This window comes from Aotus nancymaae, unplaced genomic scaffold (assembly GCF_030222135.1).
Source record: "Aotus nancymaae isolate 86718 unplaced genomic scaffold, 86718_ANA_hifiasm-v0.15.2.pri h1tg000076l, whole genome shotgun sequence".
Classification (NCBI taxonomy): domain Eukaryota; kingdom Metazoa; phylum Chordata; class Mammalia; order Primates; family Aotidae; genus Aotus; species Aotus nancymaae.
Genome location: NW_026988491.1, coordinates 24,626,467 through 24,651,635, shown reverse-complemented (window position 1 = coordinate 24,651,635; position 25,169 = coordinate 24,626,467). Strand labels below are relative to the sequence as shown.

Below are 25,169 nucleotides of genomic sequence, written 5' to 3'. Positions count from 1 at the left end.
CATGTCCAGCTTATTTTTTTTAAGTTTTGCAGAAACAGGGTCTCACCATGCTACCCAGGCTGATTGAACTCCTGGGCTCAAGCGATCTGTCTGCCTCTGCCTCCTAAAGTGCTGGGACCACAGGTGTGAGCCACGCGCCCAGCCCACTGGCAGCTTATCACCCACTGAACCCTCATAATGTCCCCTCATCCACCCCAACAATAGCTCTTCAAGTAGGGATGCCTAGATGGTTGGGGCTGTTTTCCATGACAGAACAAACACTGGGCAGAGTGGCACCAAGAAGCATTTTTCATCTATATAAGGCTCTATTTTCGTAACCCAGCTTCCCATCATGACTCCACCAGTAGGAAACCGGCATCCTTTTGTCCTCTTAAAGGAGCAAACTGCTGTCTATCTTTCCTAGTTTTTTTTCTTAAGCTAATGCAGAAGTCAGGACCTGATTCTTTGAAAAAATTTTGTTTTAAGCACTTTCTTGGTGCCCATTGGGTATAGACCCAACCTCACTAAAATAGTGATTCCTTGTATGTTAAGATTTGTGAATGTTTTACAGCTTATGAGAAACGAAAAACACAAAGTGATTGTAAAATCCTTGAAGGCAGGGACTGGGTGTTTTACTTGCAGTCCCACCTCCTTCAGCAGCAATTGACTGTGTAATCAGTTTTCCTCTATCTTAAAATCTGAGATGGGCGGGACTCTATCATTTTTAGGGCAGATTGTTCCCAAATTTGAGTGTGCACAAGAGTCACTGGGGGGAAGCCGGTTAAAAATCTAGACTTCCGGATCCCCTTGTGATTCATTTATTCAATTGATGTTTATTGAGCTACTACCATAAGAAGGGTTTCCAGATTTAGCAAAGACAAATACGGGATTTCCATTTAAACGTGAATGTCAGATCAACAATTTTTTTTTTTTTTAAACAGAGTCTCACTCTGTTGCTCAGGCTGGAGTGTAGTGTAGTGTTGTGATCACAGCTCAGTGCAACCTCGACCTCCTGGCTCAAGCAATCCTACCTCAGCCTCTCAAGTAGCTGGGACTATCAATGTGCACTATATGCCTGGCCAGTTTTTCATTTCTTTTGTAGAGAGGAGGTCTCGCTATGTTTCCCAGGCTAGTCTCAAACTCCTGGGCTCAAGGGATCCCCCCACCTCAGTCTGCCAAAGTGCTGGGATTACAGGCACTGAGGCACCATGGCTGGCTGACAAATTATTTTATTATTTATTTTATTTTATTTATTTTTTGAGACAGAGTTTCACTCTTGTCACCCAGTCTGGAGTGCAGTGCTGCGATCTTGGCTCCCTGCAACCTCCACCTCCTGGGTTCAAGCGATTTTCCTGTCTCAGCCTCCCAGTAGCTGGAGTTAGAGGTACCCGCCACCACGCCTGGCTAATTTTTGTATTTTTAGTAGAGATGGGGTTTCACCATGTTGGCCAGGCTGGTTTTGAGCTCCTGACCTCAGATGATCCATCTGCCTTGGCATCCCAAAGTGCTGGGATTATAGGCATGAGCCACTGTGCCTGGCTAAATTATTATTATTATTTTTGAGACAGGATCTTGCTCTGCTGCCCAGGCTGTAGTGTGGTGGTGCATCATGGTTCACTGCAGCCTTGACCTCCTGGGCTCAGGCAATCCTCCCACCTCAGCCTCCTAAGTAGCTAGGACCACAGGTACATATCACCACGCCTGACTAATTTTTGTATTTTTTGTTGAGATGGGTTTTCACCATGTTGCCCAGGCTGGTCTCAAACTCCTGGGTTCAAGCAATGCTCCCACCTTGGCCTCCCCAAGTGTTAGGATTATAGGTGTGAGCCACTACACGTGGCCTACAAGTCATGTTTTAACATTAGTATGTCTCATGCAATAACTGCGGTTTGCCTCTGTGCATTCATGCTACTATAACCAAGTACCCTAGGCTAGGTGGCTTGTAAACAATGAAATTTATTTCTCATAGTTCTGGAGGCTAAAAGTCCAAGGTCAAGGTGCCAGCATGATTGGGTTCTGGTGAGGGCCCTCTTCCGGATTGTAGACAGCCGACTTCCTGTTTTTTCTTTGCATGGCAGAAAGAGAGCAGAGTAGCTCTCTGGCCCCTTCTTATAAAGGTACTAATCTCCTTCATGAGAGCTCCACTTCATCACCTAATCATCTCTCAAAGGCGCCACCTCCAACACACCAGTACAGATTAAGCGTTCAACATAGGAATTTTGGGAACACAAACATTTAGGCAGTCCATTATAAAATGTCATGAGAAACTGCTTTGTTCTTTATATGAAATTCAAATGTAACTGGGAGTCCTATAGTTTCACCGGTAACCCTAATACTGTACCACACACTGCTGTAGCCAATGGAAGAACAGCATGAACAAAACACAGCCCGATTTCTGACAGCTTATGTTCTAGGGAGGAAGCAATTTCCTGGTGCCTATAAGGGCTGGAGACAAATCAATCCATGCAGACAAATAGATCCAGGAAGGAAGGGGGAAGCCAGTTGAGGGGTGGCATGATGGAGGTGGCTGTCCATTTTGAACAGAGCAGTCAGGGAGGCTCTTTCTTTGGAGGTAACATTTAAACAAGGACCTCGGGAGGTGAGATTTGGATGCAGTAAGTGTGTAGGGCGCAAGGATCTGCATGGATAATAAGCCCTTCTGGAAGAATCAGATGTGAGGGTCTGTGAATGCCACTTTGAGAAAATGACTTTAGGGTTTCAAGCCTCACGTTTCAATCCTCACCTCTGAGGATGCACTTAGCTGTTGACAGCGCCTCTCTGGGCCCCAGGTGACTATATATATGCAATGGGAATAGTAGTGATGGACTCGCTTTCCCACTGGGCTGTTGTGGGTATCAAATGATGTAAAAGATGGGAAGGGACTTTATCAGCTGTAAAGTGCTCAGCAGGGTCTCAACGAGCGCCGTCCAGCAGAAATGCATTGTGTTATTTTATTTTATTTATTTATTTTTCGAGACGGAGTTTCACTCTTGTTGCCCAGTCTGGAGTGCAATGGTACAATCTTGGCTCGCTGCAATGTCCACCTCCCAGGTTCAAACAGTTATCCTGCCTCAGCGTCCCAAATAGCTGGGATTACAGACATGTGCCACCACGCCTGGGTAATTTTGTATTTTTTGTATCTCTAATTTTGTAGACATGGGGTTTCTCCTTGTTGGTCAGGCTGGTCTCCAACTCCTGAGGTCAGATGATCCACCCACCTTGGCATCCCAAAGTGCTGGGATTATAGGTGTGCGCCAGTGCACCCAGCCGCCCCTTTTGTAATTTTAAAGTGTCTAGTAGCTGCTTGGAAAAGTAAAAAAGGCAAAATTGATTTTATTTTTTGAGACAGAGTTTTGCTCTTGTTGCCCAGTCTGGAGTGCAATGGCACAATTTCAGCTCACTACAACCTCTGTCTCCCAGGTTCAAGTGATCCTCCTGCCTCAGACTCCTGAGTAGCTGGGATTACAGGCGCCCACCACTATGCCCAGCTAATTTTTTGTATTTTTAATAGAGATGGGGTTTCACCATGTAGGCCAGGCCGGTCTCAGACTCCTGACCTCAGGTAATCAACCTGCCTCGGCCTCCCAAAGTATTGGGATTACAGGAGTGAGCCACCATGCCAGGCATGAAATTGATTTTAATGTGTTTTATGTAATGTAATATATCCAAGGTATTATTTTTAGATGTGTTCAATATAAAAACTACTACAGAGATATTTTATAACATTATTCTTGTGTCAAGTCTTCTAAATCTGGCTATCATGTGCTTACGGCTCATCTCAATTTGGACCAGCCACATTCAAATACTTAAGAGCCCTGTGTCACCAGCAGCCTCGTATTGGACAGCACAGACCATATCATTAATATTATGTGAAGAGCTGGCCTCATTGTTTTAAAATACAGTGCGTTAGTGGAAATTTTTAGGTATAGGGTCTTGCTCTGTCACCTAGCCTGCGGTACAATGGTGCAGTCACAGCTCCCTGGAGCCTCAAATTCACGGGCTCAAGCGATCTTTCCACCTCAGCCTTCTGAGTAGCTAGGACTGTAGACATGAGCTACCAGGCCCAGATAGTTTTTTTTTTGTAGAGATGGGGTCTCACTATGTTGCCCAGGCTGGTCTCAAACTCCTAGCCTCAAGTGAGTCTCCTGCCTTGGCATCCCAAAGTGCTGGGACTACAGGCATGACCCACCATGCCCAGCCTTCATTTTTTAAATTGCCACAGTAATTGTGCATGTGTTTCAATACATACTATGTATAGTGATCAGGGTAATTTGCATTTCTTTCATCTCAACTATCATTTCTTGTGTTGGGAACATTCACTATCTTCCTTCTGAGAAAGGAGACCCTTAATCCTCTTAAGCTTCTAAGAGCCCTCCCCCCTAGACTTCTACATTGCATTTCATAGGAGAAGTAAAGGCTGGTAGACCCGGGCACCACCCTTAATCACACTCCTGTAGATGGAGGCATGGTGTGGAGGAATCTTTCCTCCGAAAGGCATTGTTTCAAGCCCCCACCTAAGTCGTGTACCCCACGCCCACTCCATGGATCAAGATCCTTTCACAGGTATTGTCTGGAGTTGTAAGCTCTTAAAAGGGCAAGGATTTTCTTTGTTGGGAGCTCAGCTGTTAGGCATCTGTGCTCCCAGCCAAATAAGTCACCACTTCCTTCCCAGTTCCCAGTTTGAGAGGTTTGTTTTGCGGCCTTTCCTGCTTTACTTATAGCTATTTGGAACTTACGTTATAGTTATCCTACAGTGGTATAAAACACTGGAATTTTGTGATTTTTTTTATTTTTAGTTATCCTACAGTGGTATAAAACACTAGAATTTTGTGATCTTTTTTTATTTTTAGTTTTTTGAGAGAGTCTTGCTCCGTCGCCCAGGCTGGAGTGCAGTGGCATGATCTTGGCTCACTGCAACCTCCGCCTCCTGGGTTCGAGCAATTCTCCTGCCTCAGACTCCTGAGTAGCTGAGATTAAAGGTGGCTAAGTTTTGTATTTTTAGTAGAGACGGGGCTTTGTCATGTTGGCCAGGCTGGTCTCAAACCTCTGACCTCAGGTGATCTGCCTGCCTCAGCCTCCCAAAGTGCTGGCATTACAGCATGAGCCACCGTGCCTGGCCAATTTTGTAATCTTTAATAGCTCTCTATCCACCACGCTTTCCCTTCCCCTTCCTAGCCTCTAGTGTCTTCTATTCTACTGTTTACTTCTATGTGATCAACACCTTAGCTTCTGCATATGCGTTAGAGCAAGTGGTGTTTAACTTTCTGTCCCTGGTTTATTTCTACAGTGGAATATTGAACAGTAAAGTGAAACAGACCAGTGACACAACAATATGAATGATTTCTTACAATAGGCTAAGTAAAAGAAGCCAGACTAAGGGCAACAGATCAGCAGATGATCACCATGGAAAAGATAGTTCCCGTGGTGGGAGGGATTCCACACCACAGGGGTCCACACGGGGAGCATTGGGGTGGCTCAGGAAGGAGAGAGAGGGGGAGAAATGTGAGCAGGAGTTTTTGTTATGGTTTCTGTGGGAAGGGCTGGGTGGGGCAGAGTAAGAGGCTTAGGAATGGCTAATTAGGATCCTTTCAGTGGGCTCCAGGGCATAGGGACTGTCCCTAGTTGAATAGTATCTGGCCTTGGGGTGATTAGAGCAGGTGTACTGTGGCCTGGTGGACAGGGAGTACACAGTAAAGGAGGTGGTTGGACTGTGAGCTCTGGGTTGATTGCTTTGCTTTTGAAGAGTGTGCTCCAGGGTTAGTTGTCTGCTTACCTCTAGGAACTGGCTAACCCTGCGAGGGGCAGTGCCTCTACGGTCAGCAAGGCCTCAGATATCAAAGCTCCGGAACACAAAGATAAGACGAGTGTCATGCACTCCTACAGCTAGAGGTTTGGCTGGGGGTATGGCAATCCAGATTGGTTTGGGTGAACATCAGTAGCTCTGTCATTTCTCGGCCCTGCCAGCCTGTGGCCAGCCCCTTAGCTTTTTCTAGGAAGAGAGACTTCAAGGAATGGCCTGAACTGAGCTTTTCTAGAGCTTTTTTTTAAAAAAATCACTGCAAATTTTATTTTTAACTTTTCTGAGTACATAGTATAAGGTCTGACCGTACCATGGAGGGCATGGCGACCCCATTGTGACCAGCACCTCGGGAGGGCCTTCCGGAATTAGAAAACCTGAAATGGCTGTAAGATCATGGAAAGAGGAAGAAATTTTCAACCTCTGCCATTGCCTACTTAACTCTGAGAGGTTCTCTATTGTTTCTTTTTTCTTTTTTTTGGAGACGGAGTTTCACTCTTGTTACCCAGGCTGGAGTACACTGGCGCGATCTCGGCTCACCACAACCTACGTCTCCTGGGTTCAGGCAATTCTCCTGCCTCAGCCTCCTGAGTAGCTGGGATTACAGGCACGTGCCACCATGCCCAGCTAATTTTTTTTAAATATTTTTAGTAGAGACGGGGTTTCACCTTGTTGACCAGGATGGTCTCGATCGCTTGACCTTGTGATCCACCCGCCTCGGCCTCCCAAAGTGCTGGGATTACAGGCATGAGCCACCACGCCCGGTGGTTCTCTATCGTTTCTTATTCCAACCTCAATTGACAAGGCCATTGGACTTTGTAACCAACCTTGGCCAAGCTCATGACTCTACACCCTACGACCATCTTCCAGCTTGCAAACCAAGGACCCCTCCTAGCTTGCAAAAAACCTGCCAACTGTAACTTTTGTAACTTTCCACTGCCTCCCCCACAACCTATAAAACCAACTCCTATGCCACCACCCTTGACGCCCTTTTCAGTCTTAGCTCGCCTGCACCCAGGTGAATAAACAGCCGTGTTGCTCACACAAAGCCTGTTTTGGGGGTCTCTTCATTCAGAGTGTGCGTTTTAACACACAGTAGGTCTGCTAATACTTTATGAGCATACGATGTGTGTGTTTGTGTCTTTTAAAGTAGAATCTACCATGTATACAGTCTTGTTACTGTGGTTTTTAAACTCAGTTTTTATTTTGGGTTTCTTTCCTGATGTTGGCTTATTTTTGTACTCTGCGACTATTCTCTGGAGCTAGTCTTGTGCTAGAAGTTGTGAAGGCTTTGCCTAATTCCAGTTGAGACATTCAACGGACACGATCCCTTTCTGCTCCTTTCATGTGATTATTTATTTATTTATTTAGTTTGAGATGGAGTCTCACTCTGTCGCCCAGGCTGGAGTGCAATGGCAAGATACAAGCTCACTGCAGCCTCCACCTCCCAGGTTCAAGCGATTCTCCTCCTGCCTCAGCCTCCTGAGTAGCTGGGATTACAGGCTCCCACTACCACACACAGCTAGCTAATTTTTGTATTTTAGTAGAGATGGGGTTTCACCATATTGGCCAGGCCGATCTCGAACTCATTACCTCATGATCTGCCTGCCTTGGCCTCCCAAAGTGCTGGGATTACAGGCATGAGCCACTCCACCCAGCCTATTTATTTATTTTTGAGACAGTGTCTCATTGTGTCACCTGGGCTGGGGTGCAGTGGTGTGATCTCGATTCCCTGCAGCTTCGACCTCCCATGCTCAAGCGATCCCCCTGCCTCAGCCTCCCATGTAGCTGGGACTACAAGCATGCATCACCATGCCTGGTTAATTTTGTCTATTTTTTGTAGAGTTGGGGTCTCACTCTGTTGCCCAGCATGGTCTCAAACTCCTGGACTCAAGTGATCCTCCCACCTCAGCCTCCCAAAGTGCTGCAATTACACACCAGGCCTTCATGTTATAATAATGCCCGACTCCAAACATGGTGGGGTCTGGGGGAGTTTGGGGGTTTCTAGGGCCTGCTGATAATCACCTAAATGTATTGGGAGATATGAGAAGTGATATTTTCCTTTCTCTTGGAAATACCAGGCCCCTCTTGGCTGTAACACCTCAGTGGCTGGTGCTTGCAGACCATGGGAGAAGAGTGTGGGGATAGGAGCCTCTTCTGGTTAATATCATCTGTGATTCTCACCCCTCAGCCCCCACCCCCTCACTGCCCACCTGTACCACCTGGGCTAATCCACATGCTTCTCTGAAGACCTACTTTTCAAAGAGATAAGCACAATGCAAATTAAAACCACAATATGTCACTACATATCCACCAGAATGGTTGAAATGAAAAAGACTGACCACACTAAGTGCTGATGAAGGTGTGGAGCAACTGGCACTCTTGAACACTGCTGGTGGGAATGAAAACTGGAAACTAGGGGGAAAACTTTGACGGTTTCTTAAAACGTGAAACATCAACCATCCTTTGATCCAGCTATTCCACTCTTAGGCATTTACCCAAAAGAAATGAAAGTATACACCTGCCCAAAGACTCGAATACAAATGCTCATAGCAGCTCTTACTTGTAATAGCCCCAAAGTGGAAACAACCCACATGTCTATCAACAGGTGGCTAGATGAAAATTGTGGTGTAGGTACACAATGGGATATTGAGCAATGAAATGAAACAAATTACTGATACACACAACAACATGAATAATTCTCAAAATAATTATGCTGAGTAAAAGAAGCCAGAACCACCCCCTCTCCAAAAAAAAGTACATGCTGTCAGATTATGATGGTAGAAAGGCAGCCTAATGGATCGTGACAGAAGTGTTTATCTGTGATGAGGGTTCCCTAAGGTAGGCAGAGGCAGGAGGGAGGGATTATAAAGAGGTGTATGGAAACCTTTGGGAGTGATGGATTCATTCATATCTTATTATGGCAGTGGCTTCATGGGTATATACATAAGTCAAAACTCAGCTAATTGTAAACATTAACATGTGTAATTTATTATATATCAACTGTGCCTCAAGAAAGCTATAAAGCTTTAGGCCAGGCATGGTGGCTCACGCCTGTAATCCCAGCACTTTGGGAAGCCGAGATGGGTGGATCACCTGAGGTCAGGAGTTCGAGACCAGCCTGGCCAACGTGGTGACACCCCATCTCTAAAAAAAATAAAAATAAAAATAAAGCTATAAAGCTTTAAAATGTCATGTACAGGCTAGTCACGGTGGCTCATGTGCACATGCCTGTATTCTCAGTGCTCCAAGAGGTCAAGGCTGCAGGATCACTTTAGATCAGGAGTTCGAGACTAGCCTGGGCAACAGAGCAAGACCCCTCTCTAAAAATATACAAAGAAAGCTAGTTGAGTGTGGTAGCATGCACCTGTAGTCCCAGCTACTGAGGAGGCTGAGGTGGGAGGATCACTAGAGCCCGGGAGGCAGAGGTTACAGTGAGCCATGATCCTGCCACTGCTCTTCAGTCTGAACAACAGAGACCCTGTCCCAAGAAGAAGGAGAAGGAGGGGAAAGAGGGAGAGGAAGAGGGAGGAGGGGGAGGAGGAGGGAGAAGGGGGAGGAGGGGGGAGGAACGGGGGAGAAGGGAGGAGGGAGCTAGTGAGGCAGGCAGGCAGGAAGGAGAAGAAAGGAAGGAAGGAAAAGGAAGGAAGGAGGAGGAGGAGAAAGAAAAAGGAAAAAGAAGAAAAAAAGGAAAAGGAGGAAGAAGAAGAAGAAAGAAGCATGCATAAACTTTAGGGATGGGCTGGCAGAAGATCAGGCTGTGAGGCAGTGCCAGGGTCCAGTCCCAAGGTGCAGATCTGGGAGCAGGTGCTAGGATGCAGAGGGGACACAGAAGGGGACAGGTGGGCCTGGACCCTCTCCAGGAGTGGCTCACACTCTGATTGGGAGGCCCAACCTACCCTGCTGTGAAACAGTCTGTCTGAGGTGTGTTAGTGGAGACGCAAATCTTTGCTTATGCCAGAGATGTGATTTATTTCCATTGGGAGGATGGGATGAGGCTTCTTGGAACCAATGGTATTTCAATGTATAGGTCTCATATTTGAAAAATAGATTGTGATCATTGCAACAGCTGACCTCTGATGAGCACTTAGTATGTGCCAGGGACTCTTGGAAAGCTGTACGTGCAGTGTTCTATTTTATTCTTGTCACACGCTTTCTGGGTAGACACATTTATCACCTCCACTTAAGGGCATGGATGCCCAAGGTCTTACAGGTATAGTGGTGATACCAAGATTTGGCCCTTGGTGGTCTACTTTCTGACTCAGCATTCCTGTTGTTCCCAATCTGCCTCTGGTATGTGGGTGTGTTGATGGAGAATATATCGGAATGTACAACTGTTTGGGTTTTTTTTTTTTTTTGGAGATAGAGTCTTGCTCTGTCACACGGGCTGGAATGCAGTGTGCAATCATAACTCACAGCAACCTTGAACTCCTGGGCTCAAGTAGTCCTCCAGCCTCAGCCTCCCAAGTAGCTGGTACTACAGCCGTGTGCCACCATGCCTGGCTAATTTTAAAAGGCTTTTGTAGAGATAAGGTCTTGCTATGTTGTCCAGGCTGGTCTCAAACTCCTGGGCTCAAGCAGTTCTCCCACCTTGGCCTCCCAAAGTGCACCCGACCTTGAGTATGATTTCAAAGTGCCTTTGGGACCGTTCTGTTGAAAGTCATTGTCACTTACCACCAATCTAAAATGAAAAAGGTAGACAGTATTGAACAAATGTTTGATTAATTACCCATGTCACTTCCAGATAGTGCTTGTTGTTTTACATCATGGTCTTCTGTCTGTCTCTTTCCCTAGACCTCCATGGTTTGGATGACGTACCTTCCAAGTAGGGCTTCACTGGTTGTTTCTTTGAATTATCCTCTTCATTCATTATATGAACAGGGTAGAAATGGTCAAAGATGTTGACTCGCCATGGTCTTATATCAAGGTAGCAGTCACACTCACAAAGCAGATGCCCTTGTACAGAAGAGCAGGTGCATCTCCAGCAGTGACTCCATGGAGATGTTCCTGGTGGAGCGTCCTGTAAGTGTGGGACGGGGTGTCAGGACAGCTTCTCCTCAAAGGGCCTTGTCACAGGAGAGGGACACTGTGACCAGCAGAAGTGCTCACAGGTCAGGGGCCACTGGGTGACAGCAGGGTGCAGAGTGGATATTTCAGTCACGGTGAGGTGACATCATTTAGTGCCAGTGTCTCAGTTCCAGGTGTGTTTGTGGTTGGTCAGGTGCAAGGTTGGGTTCCTTCTGGTAATGGAGTAGACTTTTGAGCCCATTCTTTGTTTGTTCTCTCATCCTTTCATTTTTTTGTTGTGGAAAGTTTCAAACACACAGAAGTAGAGAGAATCATATAAAACACTCCCACCAAGTGTTGTGGGTCACACCTATAATCCCAACAGTTTGGGAAGCCGAGGAGTGACAGTTGCTCAAGTCTAGGAGTTCAAGACCAGTCTGAGCTTCCTGAGATCTGCACTTTCATAAATTATAGGGTACAGTGGTGACATCATATTGAGAAAAATATTTTGACCAATAAAAAGTTTTGTCTTCCTTCCTGCCTTTCTTTCTCCCTCCCCTCCCTCCTTTCTTCCTTCCACTCTTCCATTCTTCTTTCCTTACCTTCTTCCTTCTTTTTTTTTTTGAGACAGACTTTCACTCTTGTTGCCCATGCTAGAGTGCAGTGGCACGATCTCAGCTTCCTGGATTCAAGCGATTCCCCTGTCTCACCCTCCTGAGTAGCTGGGATTACAGGCATCCGCCACCACACCCAGCTAATTTTGTATTTTTTACTAGAGACGGGGTTTTTCCATGTTGGTCAGTCTGGTCTTGAACTCCTGACCTCAGGTGATCCACCCGCCTCGGCCTCCTAAAGTGCTGAGATTACAGGTGTGAGCCACCGTGCCCGGCCCCTCCTTTTTTTTTGAGGAGTCTTGCTCTGTTGCCCAGGCTGGAGTGCAGTGGCGTGATCTTGGCTCACTGCAATCTCTGCCTCTTGCGGTCAAGCGATTCTTCTGCCTCAATCTCCTGAGTAGCTGGGACTACAGGCATGCACCACCATGCCCGGCTAATTTCTGTATTATTAGTAGAGATGGGGTTTCATCATATTGGCCAGGCTGGTCTCAAACTCCTGACCTCATGATCTGCCTGCCCCGGCCTCCCAGAGTTGCTGGGATTACTGGCATGAGCCACTGCACCCTACCACCTTCTTTCTTCTTTATTCACCGATCTAGTTACTAAGAGGGTAAACTCTGGATTTGTTTTTTTTTTAAAAAAATGGGCTGGGTGTAGTGGCTCACGCCTATAATTCCAGCACTTTGGGAGGCTGAGGCAAGTGAATCACTTGAGGTCAGGAGTTTGAGACCAGCCTGGCCAACATGGTGAAACCCCATCTCTACTAAAAATACAAAAATCTGCCAGGCAAGGTACCAAGTACCTGTAATTCCAACTACTTGGGAGGCTGAGGCAGGAGAATCGCTTGAACCTAGGAGGCAGAGTTTGCAGTTAGCCAAGATCACACCACTGCACTCCAGCCTGGGTGACAGAGAAAGACTTCATGTCAAAGTACTTAAGAATAATGAAAAATACATACAGATCCAGAGTTTACCTTCTTAGTAATTAAGAAGGTAATTACTGGCCAGGCATGGTGGTTCATGCCTGTAATCCCAGCACTTTGGGAAGCCGAGGTGGGTGGATCACGAGGTCAGGAGATAGAGACCATCCTGGCTAACATGGTAAAACCACATCTCTACTAAAAATACAAAAAGTTAGCTGAGTGTGGTGGCACATGCCCATAGTCCCAGCTACTTGGGAGGCTGAGGCAGGAGATCCCACTTGAACCCGGGAGGCAGAGGTTGCAGTGAGTCGAGATTGTGCCACTGCACTCCAGCCTGGGCACCTGGGCGACAGAACAAGACTCCGTCTCAAAAAACAAAACAAAACAAAACAAGAAGGTAATTACTAAGAAGGTAAACTCTGGATCTGTTTGAATACATACATATATATTCTTACATACAAATGAAGTGAAACTGGCTTAAAGATTGGCTCCTGTTGTGAACAGTCTCTGTTAATCTGAAAGGCCTGCCTTCCTCCTTCTCTCCCTCTCCTTCTCCGTCTCCCTCTCCGTCACTCCCTTCCTTTGCTTTCTTCCTGCTGAATACTCACTGGCAACTCTAATGGCTTTTGGGGATTCAGAACAAAAACAACCATGGTACTGGCCCACCTTCCACGTCCACAGTGCCCTGGTGACTAGTGGTGCCTGAAGCAGCTTCTCAGGGTTTCTTAGGAAGGGTAAGCTCCCTGCCCCACAAGTGCTTAAGGCCGGGGAAGGGCTATCTTAAGTGCCTGGCTGGAGGCTGACCTAGTTGACTTGAGCCCCGTCCAGGCCCCCAGCCAGAGGAGATCAGGAGGGCCTGGTGGGTGGTGACTCCTGTGTGTTCCCCACAGACGCTGCAGGAGATCTTCCAGGCTGAGAACACCATCATGCTGCTGGAAAGGTCCATCATGGCCAAGGAGGGCCCACTGAAGGTGGCCCAGACGAGGCTGGAATGCCGGACCCGGCGCCCCAACGTGGAGCTGTGCAGGGACACCCCACAGTTCAAGTAAGTGAGGGAGGCCAGAGGAGGTAGGAGAACCCCTGGGAATCCAGGAAGGGGGAGAGGGGCTCTGGAGCTCCGAGGCGCACTGGGTCTGATAAATGGACCCACAGACAATTAGGACATCGAGTGCCACAACTCAACAGAGTGCAGGGTGTGGGTGGAGTTCTGAGATGCAGCTCGGGCTGGACCATGGCATGGCTTCCTCTTCACTGGGAGCCCCACCTTGTGCACTGTGGTCTTCTCACCGCCTAAATGAGGGGTGGTTTTGTTACTCTGTTGTGCTCTAGAAACCTTCCTGTTTGCCCTTGAAAGCCAAGGAGATGGTAGCCTCCTGGTCGGTGGCTTCACCTTCTCTCTCCAGGCTCCCATGAAAGAGGCACGTGGCTCATTCCTCACTCATTTCCCACCTCCGTCTTTGTAAAGTTCTCACCATGAAGCCCTGGAAGAGCCTCATGAGCTCCTCACTGATGGATCCCACCCATCTTCCTGTGCTAAAAAGGCTGGTCTATAGACAGGGCTTTCTCAGAGGAAATGGGTTGAAAAGTTCATGCCAGCCCAAGAAGGAGGTTTGTAGGGGGCAGAAGGGCGGGGATTGTAATAGGATGATGGCCAGGCCAAGAGGGAACAGGTCATTAGACATGAGGATTATTTCCCATAAATGTCCTGTCTGGCTTGGGGAAAACCACTTGGCCATTCTGTTCCCCCCATGCTAGAGGCATTATCTTAGTTGTCTATTGCTGTGTAATAAATTACCCCAAAAGGTAGTGACTCAAAAGAACCACATGTGTTTCCTCAGTTTCTGTGGGTTAGGAATTGGGCTAGGTTCCTTGCTAGGTTCCACGTGTCAGGGTCATCCACAGGTTGCAGTCAAGGTGTTGGCTGGAACTGTGGTCTTATCACAAGGCTAGACTGAGGAAGGTTCCACATCCAAGCTCGCTCCCATGGTTGTTGGCAGAACTCAGTTCTTTGCGGGCTGTTGTCTTGCAGCCAGCCTCACTTCCTTGCCCTGTGGGTCTCTCCAGCATGGCAGCTTGCTCCAACAAAGCATGCAAGCCAGAAGGACAGTGATGGTACCGGCAGCAAGGATGTCACAGTCTTTCGTAACCTAACCGTGGAAGTGACAGCCCATCACTCTTTCTACATACTTTTCTTTAGAAGCAAATCACTAGGTCCAGCCCACACTCGAGGGTATGCTACTAAGAGGTGGGGATCATTGAGGGTCATCCTTGGAACTTCCTCCCATGGGCACTAACAGGGCTTTTGGTGGAGTGGGAGGAGCCTGAGTTTGGCCCCATTTCAGCAGCTCATTTACTCCATAAACCTTATTCTGCATTCACTGTGCCCAGGGCTGTGCTCACTGGGTTTCATAGCAGTACTTGTGTTTCAACAAGACACTGAGTTGATACCCCTCAAGAGAAGAAGATGGAAAGGACCATCCTCAGGCTTCCTTGGGCATATTATTTCAGCACTGGCTTATAGCAAGGGAAGTTCACCCTGATGTCTAACTGCAATCCCTTGAGTTTATTTTGAGTTCTATCCCCTTTAGTCTTACTCCTAGGGAGTTGGGGAGTCAGTTATTCCTACTTTTGTCAAATGGGAAGATAAATTGAGTTCCAGAGAGGTTGAAAAAGCTGTCCCAGTCACACAGCACTAAAGCCAGGGCTTCACTGGGTGGGGAGTGCGGGTCTTGGTGTAGTGATGGATGCTGCTCCCTCCATCCTGGTGTGGAGACCCCACTCCTAGAAGTGGGGAGATGCCAAGAAAAGAGATAAGAGTCAGGAGAGGGAGACAGATAATCAAGAAAAAGTGCTGGGTGGTTCCCAAGTGATGATTTTTGCACAGCCTCAGTTACTGCCTAGATAACCATTTAGGAAATGGAAAAAGCAGGATATGTGTTGGAGTGGGGGTGGAGGGGCAGGCAAAGTAATCCAAGGCTTTGAACTTGAGGGCCTGGGGTTTCCCACCACTTTGGGAGGACAAGGCAGGAGAATCACTCGAGGCCAGGAGTTTGAGACCAGCCTGGACAACATAGCAAGATCCCATCTCTACAAAAAATACAAAATTAGCCAGGCATGGTGGCATGTGCCTATAGTCCCAGCTATGTGGGAGGCGGAGGTGGAAGCCCAGGAATTGGAGGCTGCAGTGAGCTATGACTGCACCATTGCACTCCACCCTGGGCAACAGCAACACCCAACAGACCTGCTGCTGGCTTGCAAGGTCTTCGGCCCTGGAAGTGGGCTGAATGGGTCTAGGTCCTGGGTGCAGGAGAGTGGGGGCTGGTCTCTGCTGATCTATCTTCCACCTGCTCCTACTTCTTAGATGCTCAGGCTGAGCCCCAGCACCTCCTGGGGTGATCCCTTTGCCTCCCCCATGGGACTTCTTTTTTTTTTGAAATGGAGTCTCGCTCTGTTGCCCAGGCTGGAGTGCAATGGTGTGATCTCGGCTCACTGTAAGCTCTGCCTCCTGGGTTCAAGCAATTCTCCTGCCTCAGCCTCCCAGGTAGCTGGGATTACAGGCAAGCACCACCATGCCTGGCTAATTTTTGTATTTTTTAGTAGAGACAGGGTTTCACTATGTTGGCCAGGCTGGTCTTCAACTCCTGACCTTAAGTGATCAACCTGCCTCAGCCTCCCAAAGTGCTGGGATTACAGGCATGAGCCACTGTGCCCAGTCCCCCAGGGGACTTCTACAAAACAGGGCTTCTGGGGGAGTTGCCAGATGTCCTGGAGGACTTACTGCTTTGGGGCAAGCTCTCTGCCTTTCTGTTCGACGGTCATACCACTAAGGAGGACAGACAGAGAGCAAGGGGGCGGAGCATGTTTGGTTCAGGAGCTGGGCTGTGTGTGTGTCTGCATCTGTGCATGTTGTGTTTTGGTTTGTGTGCATGGCTGTCTTGGGAACTGAGATCAAAGGACTCAGGCTGTCTTTCTTCTCCAGTGACTAAATTGTCCCATCTGTGCATGATCGTCCTTGCCTCCATCCCCTCCATTCCTGCCTTTGGGCCATCTTTTTCCTTTTCCTCCTAGAAGTGGTCTCTTTTCTTCTGACCTACTCCAATCACTGGGGTCCCATCCATACCCATCCCCCAGAAAGAAAGTCCATTTAAAGTTGAATTTTAAAGGCTAGGTGGGGCAGTTCATGCCTGTAACCCCAGCACTTTGGGAGGCTGAGATGGAGGATCGCATGAGGCCAGGAGTTTGAGACCAGCCTGGACAACATAGCAAGACCCCATCTCTACAAAAAATACAAAAATAGGCCAGGCATGGTGGCATGTGTCTGTAGTCCAAGCTACTCAGGAGGCTGAAGCAGGAGGATTGCTTAGGCATAGAAGTTGGAGGCTGCAGTGAGCTATAATTGTGCCACTGTACTCCAGCCTGGGCAACAGAGCAACACCCTGCCAAAAAAAAAAAAATTGAACTTTAACTGAAATTAAATACAGTTAAAAACACAATTCCTTATTCACACTAACCACATTTCAAGTGCTCAGTATTCACATGTGGTTGGGGTCTACCATATCAGACAGCATAGCACAGAACATCTCCCTTGGTCTAGAAAGTTCTATTGGACAGTGCTGGTAGAAGTTTCCAGCCTGCTTCTGTCACTTCTCTTTGCTTCCCTCTAGCCCAGGCTTACCATAGGGAAGTTCACCCAGCTTCATGTCCTCCGGTCCTGAGCACAGTTTCATTGTCTGTTCTCCCCAGAGGTGGGACCTGCAGCACAGTCCCACAACCCAGCCACTGTCACAGTCCACCTGCTGCCTTCATTTCCTACGGCTGCTATCACACATTACTCTAAACTGGGTGGGTACAGACAACACAAGTTTATTCCCTCACAGCTTTGGAGGCCAGAAGTCACAAATCAAGGTTGCTGTTCCTGGAGGCTCTGAGAGAGGCTGTTCCCTGTCCCTCTCCCAGCTCGGGGGCTGTCAGCAGTCCTCAGTGTCCCTCAGCTTGTAGCCGCATCGCGCCCATCTCTGCCTTCATCAACACATGGCTTTCGCCCCTGCGTGTCTCCGTGTCTCAAACCTCCCTCTCCTTTCCTTCTAAGAAGATCATTCATTGCATTTAGGCGTCACCCTAACTCCAGGATGAGCTTATTTTAAGATCCTTAGCTTCATTACACCTGCAAAGACCTTACTTCCTAACGGCATCACAGGCACGAGGGGTTAGGACCTGAACATACCTTCCTGGGGAACACCGTCCAATCTGCTCCATGCGATACCATAATAACCTCCTAACCTTTCTCCTGCCTCTACTCTTGCCCCCGTCCAATCTCATCTTACACAGCAGCCTAGAGGTTATCCCGAAACTTGAATCAGCATGTCATTCTCTTGTTTCAGACCCGCTGCCTCACCTCATTGCTTCCCATGGCTCTGAGAACAAACCCAAGCCCCTTAATTTTGCATATGCTTTTCTGTTTTTTTTGTTTTGTTTTGTTTTTGTTTTGAGACTGAATTTTGCTCTATTGCCCAGGCTGGAGTGCAGTGGTGCGATCTTGGCCCACTGCAACCTCTACCTCCCAGGTTCAGGCAATTTTCATGCCTCAGCCTCCTGAGTAGCTGGAATTACAGGCACTTGCCACCACTTCTGGCTAATTTTTTTTTTGTTGTTGTTGTTGTTGTTTTTGGTAGAGATGGCATGAGCCACTGTTCCTGGCTGATTTATTTATTTATTTGTTTGTTTTGAGACAATCTTGCTCCGTCACCCAGGCTAGAGTGCAGAGGCATGATCTCGGCTCACTGCAACCTTTGCCTCATGGGTTCAAGTGATTCTTGTGCCTCAGCCCCCTAAATAGCTGAGATTACAGGTGTGCACAACACCCGGCTAATTTTTTTCATTTTTAGTAGAGATGGCATTTTGCCATGTTGGCCAGGCTGGTCTCAAACCCCTGACCTCAAGTGATTTACCCACCTCAGCCTCCCAAAGTGCTGGGATTACAAGTGTGAGTCACCATGCCCAGCCAAAATTTAAATTTTAAAGTAATACAATTAAAAATTCAGCTTCTCAATTGCCTGGCCACATTCAAGTGTTCAGTAGCCTCATGGGGCTGGTCGGTACCATATTGGATGGTGCAGATATAGACCATTTCCATCTTCACAGAAAGTTCTACTCCATGGCACTGCTGCAGCATACTTTCTCTCTTGGTCTTCGCATGTCCAGCTCAGTCTGATCTTTCTTCTTTGCTCCAAGTCCTCGCCTGGGAGGCTGAGGGAGGAGGGTCACTTGAGTCCAAGAGTTTGAGACCAACCTGGAGGCAAAAAAGAAGAAACGCTATCCCTATAAAATTTTGTTTTTGAATAGCCAGGTGTAGTGGTGCTTGCCTGTAGCCTCAGCTGTGTGGGAGGCTGAGACAGGAGGATCTCTTGAACCCAGAGGTTTGAGGTTGCAGTAAGCTATGATGGCACCACTGCACTCCAGCCTGGGTTATTATGCGATACCATAATAACCTCCTAACCTTTCTCCTGCCTCTACTCTTGCCCCCGTCCAATCTCATCTTACACAGCAGCCTAGAGGTTATCCCGAAACTTGAATCAGCATGTCATTCTCTTGTTTCAAACCCGCTGCCTCACCCCATTGCTTCCCATGGCTCTGAGAACAAACCCAAACCCCTTAATTTTGCAGAGGGAGACCTTGTCTAAAAAAAAAAAATTAAAATCGGCCGGGTGCAGTGGCTCATGCATGTAATCTCAGCATTTTGTGAGGCTGGCTTAGGCAGATTGCTTGAACCTAGGAGTTCAAGGCCTCCTGGGAAACATGGTGAAACCTCGTCTCTACACAAAATATAAACTTAGCCGAGTGCAGTTTTGCCTACCTCTAGTCCCAGCTACTTGGGAGGCTGAGGCTGGAGGAATGCTCAAGCCAAGGAAGTTGAGGCTGCAGTGAGCTATGACTACATCACTGCACTCTGGCCTAGACAGAGTGAGACTCTGTCTCAAAAAGAAAAAAGGAAAAAGTCCTCTCATCAGAAAGTTCTAGAAAAGCAAAGCCTCAGAAGGAGAGGTGTGGGGAAGTAGCCCACAGCTGCCCAGCTGATTCTCCAAGGGGCTCCAGATCGTGAATTGCATCACGCAGATGTCTGCACCTGAGACCCTTAGTGCCTGAGTCAGCCAGCCATTGTCTGTGGCCACTGGCAGGGACTCTCCTCCCAGGTGAGGTAGCTGTGATTGGCTAAGCAACATAATTCTCTGGAGAAGTGCCGATCTGTGGGCCATTAGCAGCTAAAACTGACTCACAGCAGCTGGGGATAGTGCCCTGGACAGTAAGGGAGACTTGAGTGAGGCTCTTATCTAGAGACAAGGCTGGCCCTGTTATCCTGTCTATTAAAAAAAAAATTGTGATAAAGTATGAGTAACACAAAATTTACCATCAGTGACATTTAGGACATTCACGCTGTTGTGCAACCCTCACCACTCTCTAGTTCTATTGTAGCAGGAAAGGCTGCAAAACAAACCTCTTAAACACCGAACTGGGAAGGAAGGGGTGATTTATTCGGCCAGGAACAGCGACCACGGCATAGTTGCCTAACAGCAGAGCTCCCCTAACAAAGAAAATCCCTGCCCTTTTAAAGGCTTACAACTCCAGAAATTACATGTGAAAGGGTCTTGATCCATGAAGTAGGTGTGGGGTATGTGACTTAGGTGGGGGTGTGATAGTGTTTAAGTAAAAACAATGCCTTCCAGAAAGATTCCTACACACCATGCCTGTGATCTACAGGAGTGCGATTAAGGGTGGCGCCCTGGTCTGCCAGCCTTTACTTCTATTGAAATGCACTGTAGAAGTCTAGGGGGAAGGACTCTTAGAAGCCTAAGAGGATTAAGGGTCTCCTTCCTCACTGTGACATTTTCATCACCCCAAAAGGAAACCCATATCCATTAAGCAATCTACATTCTCTCCAACCCCTGACCCATGGAAGTCACCAGTTAACTTTCGGTCTGTATGACTTTGCCTATTCTGGATGTTTCTTTTAATATATATATATATTTTTTTGGAGTTGGAGTTTTGCTCTTGTTGCCCAGGCTGGAGTGCAGTGGCGTGACCTTGGCTCACTGCAACCTCCACCTCCTGGGTTCAAGCGATTCTCCTGCCTCAGCCTCCCAACTAGCTGGGATTACAGGCATGCACCACCACACCCGGCTAATTTTTTGTATTTTTAGTAGAGACAGGTTTCTCCCAACCTCAGGTGATGTACTTGCCTCAGCCTCCCAAAGTGCTGGGATTAGAGGCAAGAGCCACCTCACCTGGCCTCTATTCTGGATGTTTCATGTGAATGTAATCGTGCAATATTTGTTCTTTTGTGTCTGGCTTCCTTTGTTTAGCATAATGGTTTTTTGTTGTTTTGTTTTTGAGATGGAGTCTTGCTCTGTTGCCCAGGCTGGAGCACAATGGCACAGTCTTGGCTCACTGCAACCTCCATCCTGGGTTCAAGTGATTGTCCTGCCTTAACCTCCCTAGTAGCTAGCACTACAGGCACCTGCTGCCATGCCCAGCTAATTTTTGTATTTTTAGTAGAGACATGGTTTCGCCATGTTGGCCAGGCTGGTCTTGAACTCCTGACCTCGTGATCCACCCGCCTCAGCCTCCCAAAGTGCTAGGATTACAGGCGTGAGCCACCATGCCCAGCCCCACATAATGGTTTTCGAGGTTCATCCACGTTGTCACATGTATTGGTATTTCATTCTTTTTTATTATAGCTGAATAATATTCCATTTTGTGGATTGATTACATTGTGCTTATCCACTCATTCATCCATCCATGGACATTTGAGCTGCTGCCACCTTTTGGCTATTGTGAATAGGGCTGCTGTGAACACTGATGTACACATTTTGGTTTGAACACCTGTTTTTCATTCTTTTGGGTATACACCCAGGAGCAGAACTGCTGGACTGGATAGTAAGTCTATGTCGAACTCACAGAGGAATCTTGAGATTGGTCTCCTGTCCTGTTTTATCATCCTGTCTTATTTCTTACTTCGTGTGCATTATCCTTGACAGCTGTCTCATGTATTTCCTTGTCTACCTGTTCTGCCTCTACCTTCTCCTGGAGGGCTAAGCCTTGCCTGTCTTGCTTGCTGCTGTCTCTCAGTGCCAGGCACAGTTCTCGGTACACAGTGAGTGCATCTACCTTGAACCGCTGAATAACCTGTGCCGGGTCAGGCACAGTGACTCAGGCTTATTATCCCAGCACTTTGGGAGGCCAAGGCAGGTGGATTACTTGAGGTCAGGAGTTCAAGACCAGCCTGGCCAATATGGCGAAAGCCTGCCTGTACTAAAAAAAAAAAAAATACAAAAATTAGTTGGACGTTGTGGTGTGTGCCTGTAATACCAGCTACTCAGGAGACTGAGGCAGAATTGCTTGAACCCAGGAGGCAGAGGTTGTAGTGAGCCAAGATCATGCCACTGCACTCCAGTCTGGGTGACAGAGCGAGACTCTGTCTCAAAAAATAATAAACAGCTTTCCCAGGTGACTGCCGAAGATGACGGAGGTGCGGGTCCTGGTGCTCCATGGCCGCGGCCATCTCCTGGGCCGCCTGTAGACGTCGTGGCTAAGCAGGTACTCCTGGGCTGGAAGGCAGTGGTCATACGCTGCGAGGGCATCAATATTTCTGGCAATTTCTATAAAAGCAAGTTGAAGTACTGGCTTTCCTCTGCAAGCGGTTGAACACCAACCCTTCCTGAGGCCGCTATCACTTGCGGGCCCCCAGCCGCATCTTTCGGCGGATGGTGCAAGTCGTGCTGCCCCATGAGACCAAGCGAGGCCGGGCCGCCCTGGACCGCCTCAGGGTGTTTGACAGCATCCCACCGCCTTACGACAAGAGAAAGCGGTTGGTGGTTCCCACTGCCCTCATGGTTGTGCGACTGAAACCTACAAGGAAGTTGGCCTCTCTGGGACGCCTGGCTCATGAGGTTGGCCGGAAGTACCAGGCAGTGACAGCCATGCTGGAGCAGAAGAGGAAGGAGAAAGCCAAGATCCACGACCAGAAGAAAAAACAGCTCGTGGGGCTATGGAAACAGGCCGAGAAGAACGTGGAGAAGAAAACTGACAAATACACAGAGGTCCTCAAGACCCATGGACTTCTGGTCTGAGCCCAATAAAGACTGTTAATTCCTCATGCTTGGCCTGGCCTGCCCTTCCTCCATCATCGCCCTGGAATGTGCGGGGCCCAGGGGCAGGCAGCAGCAGTTGGGGTGCCACAGGCAGCCTGGGACATAGGATGCTGGGAGCAAGGAAAGGGTCTTCGTCACTGCTTTCTGAGGTTACTTGAAAGCACTCGGAGAATTGTGTAGATATAATTTATCTGTGATCAATAGGAAGAGCAACCAGTTACTATTAGCAAAAGGGAGCCGGAAGAGAAGTTGGAGGGACCCTTCCTTGTGAGTGGGGCGTCTGTTTAACTTTCCACCTGGTCGTATACTATACTCTGCAGCTGTTAGAATGTGCAAGCCCTTGGGGACAGCATGAGCTTGCTATTGTACAAAGCGTATTTATAGAAGCATAGACTGGAAAGATGCACAACCGAGGGGTTACAGGCATTGCTCCTGTTCCTCACCTGTATTTTATAATCAGAATCAAATAAATTACTTTTAAACAAAAAAAAGGTCAGGCGCAGTGGCTCATGCCTATAATCCTAGCACTTTGGGAGGCCAAGGTGGGCGGATCACGAGGTCAGGAGATGAAGACCATCCCGGGCAACATGGTGAAATCCCATCTCTACTAAAAATACAAAAATTAGCTGGGTGTGGTGGCGTGTGCCTGTAATCCCAGCTACTCAGGAGGCTGAGGCAGGAGAATCGTGAACCTGGGAGATGGAGGTTGCAGTGAGCTTAGATCGTACCATTGTACTCCAGCCTGGAAACAGAGCTAGACTCTGTATCAAAAATAAATAAATAAACAAACAAAATAAATAAATGAATAACCATAGCTTCTCCTCTGCCTTCACCGCAGGCTGGTGAATGAGGTGTTCACCATCGACGATACCCTGCAGACCCTCAAGCTGCGGCTGCGGGAGACACAGGACACACTGCAGATGCTGGTGATGACCAAGTGCCGGCTGGAGCACGAGCTCGCCATCAAGGCCAACACCCTCTGCATCGACAAGGAGAAGTGCATGGGCATGCGTAAGACTTTCCCCTGCACCCCACGCCTGGTGGGCCACACCTGAGCACCGCCCTGGCCCTTGGTGCCTCACTCCATGCTGGCATAAAATTGGAAAAGGCCGAGAAACAAAATAAAACAGTATTTTGTTTGGAAGGGGCCAGCTTTCTCTCTTTTTCTTATCTGTTTGTTCTCTGCATTTCTTTCTTTCTTTCTTTCTCCCTCTCTCTTTCTCTGTTACCTGTTTGTCATCTTAGGAGTACAGCGTAGATTGAGGGTGTTTTAAGATTAGACATGGCAGCTCAAAATCTAGAGCCCAGCTCTGTCACTTAGGAGCTGTGTGGCCTCGAACAAGCTTCTAACCTGCAGTCCTCATCTATTGAACAAGGGTAGTCCTAGGTGCACGGGATTGTCAGCAGTGTGGGGCAGAGAAAAATAAAAACAAAAATAACCAGGATTTAGAATCAGAAGTTCTGGGGTTGAATCCTAGCCTTGGTAGATGGAGTGTTTGTATGTATGTAAGTATATATGCGTGTATTTATTTATTTATTTGAGATGGAGTCTCACTGTGTTGCACAGGTTTGAGTGCAGTGGGGCACTCTCGGCTCACTACAACCCCCGCCTCCCTGGTTCAAGCAGTTCACCTGCCTCAGCCTTCCCAATAGTGGGAGTACAGGTGCCCACCACCACACCTGGCTAATTTTTGTATTTTTAGTAGAGATGGGGTTTCACCATGTTGACCAGGCTGGTCTCGAACTCCTGACTTCAGGTGATCCACCCATGTCAGCCTCCCAAAGTGCTGGGACTACAGGTGTGAGCCATCACATCTGCTGATGGAGTGTTTTAGAAATAGCTATGGGAAGCCAGGTGTGGCGGTTCACGCCTCTAATCCCAACACTTTGGGGAGCCCAGGTGGCTGGATCACTTGAGGCCAGTAGTTCCAGACCAGGCTGGCCAATGTAGGGAAGCAATGTCTCTACTAAAAATACAAAAAGTTGCCCGGTGTGTTGGCGCAAACCTGTAGTCCCACCTTCTGGGGAGGCTGAGGTGGGAGAATCACTTGAACCTGGGAGGCAGAGGCTGCAGTGAGCCAAGATTGCTCCACTGTACGCCAGCCTAGATAACAGAGCAAGACTCCCTATGAAAGTAAAAAAATTGCTGTTGGGAGAGAAAGGAGGCAAAATTCATTCTGTGGGCTGGGCGTGGTGACTCACATCTATAATCCCAGAACTTTGGGAGGCTAAGGCAGATCACAATGTCTGGAGTTCGAAACTAGCCTGGCCAACATAGCAAAACCCTGTCTCTACTAAAAATACAAAAGTTAGCTGGGCATGGTGGTGCGTGCCTGTAGTCCTAACTACTCAGGAGGCTGAGGCAGGGGAATCACTTGAACCCAGGAGGCAGAGGTTGCAGTGATCTGAGATTGTGCCGCTGCACTCCAGACTGGGCAACAGAGCAACCCTCCGTCTCAAAAACAAACCAAAAAAAAATCCATTATGTGGGTGGAATAGGAATTGAGGGAAAGCTCTATGGGGAAGTGACATTGCCTCAAAAAGTAGTTAAGCATAAAATTACTCTATGACCCAGCAATTTCTCTCCTAGGTGTTTACCCCAGAGAAGTGAAAACAATCCTCAAATACTTGTACATGAATGTTCAGAGCAGCACTGGTCACATTAGTCAAAAGGTGGAAGCAACCTAAATGTCTATCCATGGATA

The 25,169-nt window shown here is 47.9% G+C and overlaps 1 protein-coding gene and 1 pseudogene across 1 annotated transcript in view; both read left to right on the top strand.

Annotated features, from left to right (window-relative positions):
* The window catches only part of LOC135271221 (tektin-5-like), a 71,313-nt gene extending 47,710 nt beyond the window's left edge, over window positions 1-23,603 (top strand). The window contains exons 6-7 of the mRNA XM_064367851.1: window positions 13,210-13,364; window positions 23,303-23,603. Coding sequence (XP_064223921.1) covers window positions 13,210-13,364; window positions 23,303-23,519 — 372 coding nt within the window. The 3' untranslated portion in view covers window positions 23,520-23,603. The remainder of the gene's footprint in view (window positions 1-13,209; window positions 13,365-23,302) is intronic.
* LOC135271220 (large ribosomal subunit protein uL13-like) lies at window positions 21,834-22,443 on the top strand (annotated as a pseudogene).
* Window positions 23,604-25,169: the final 1,566 nt, after the last annotated feature.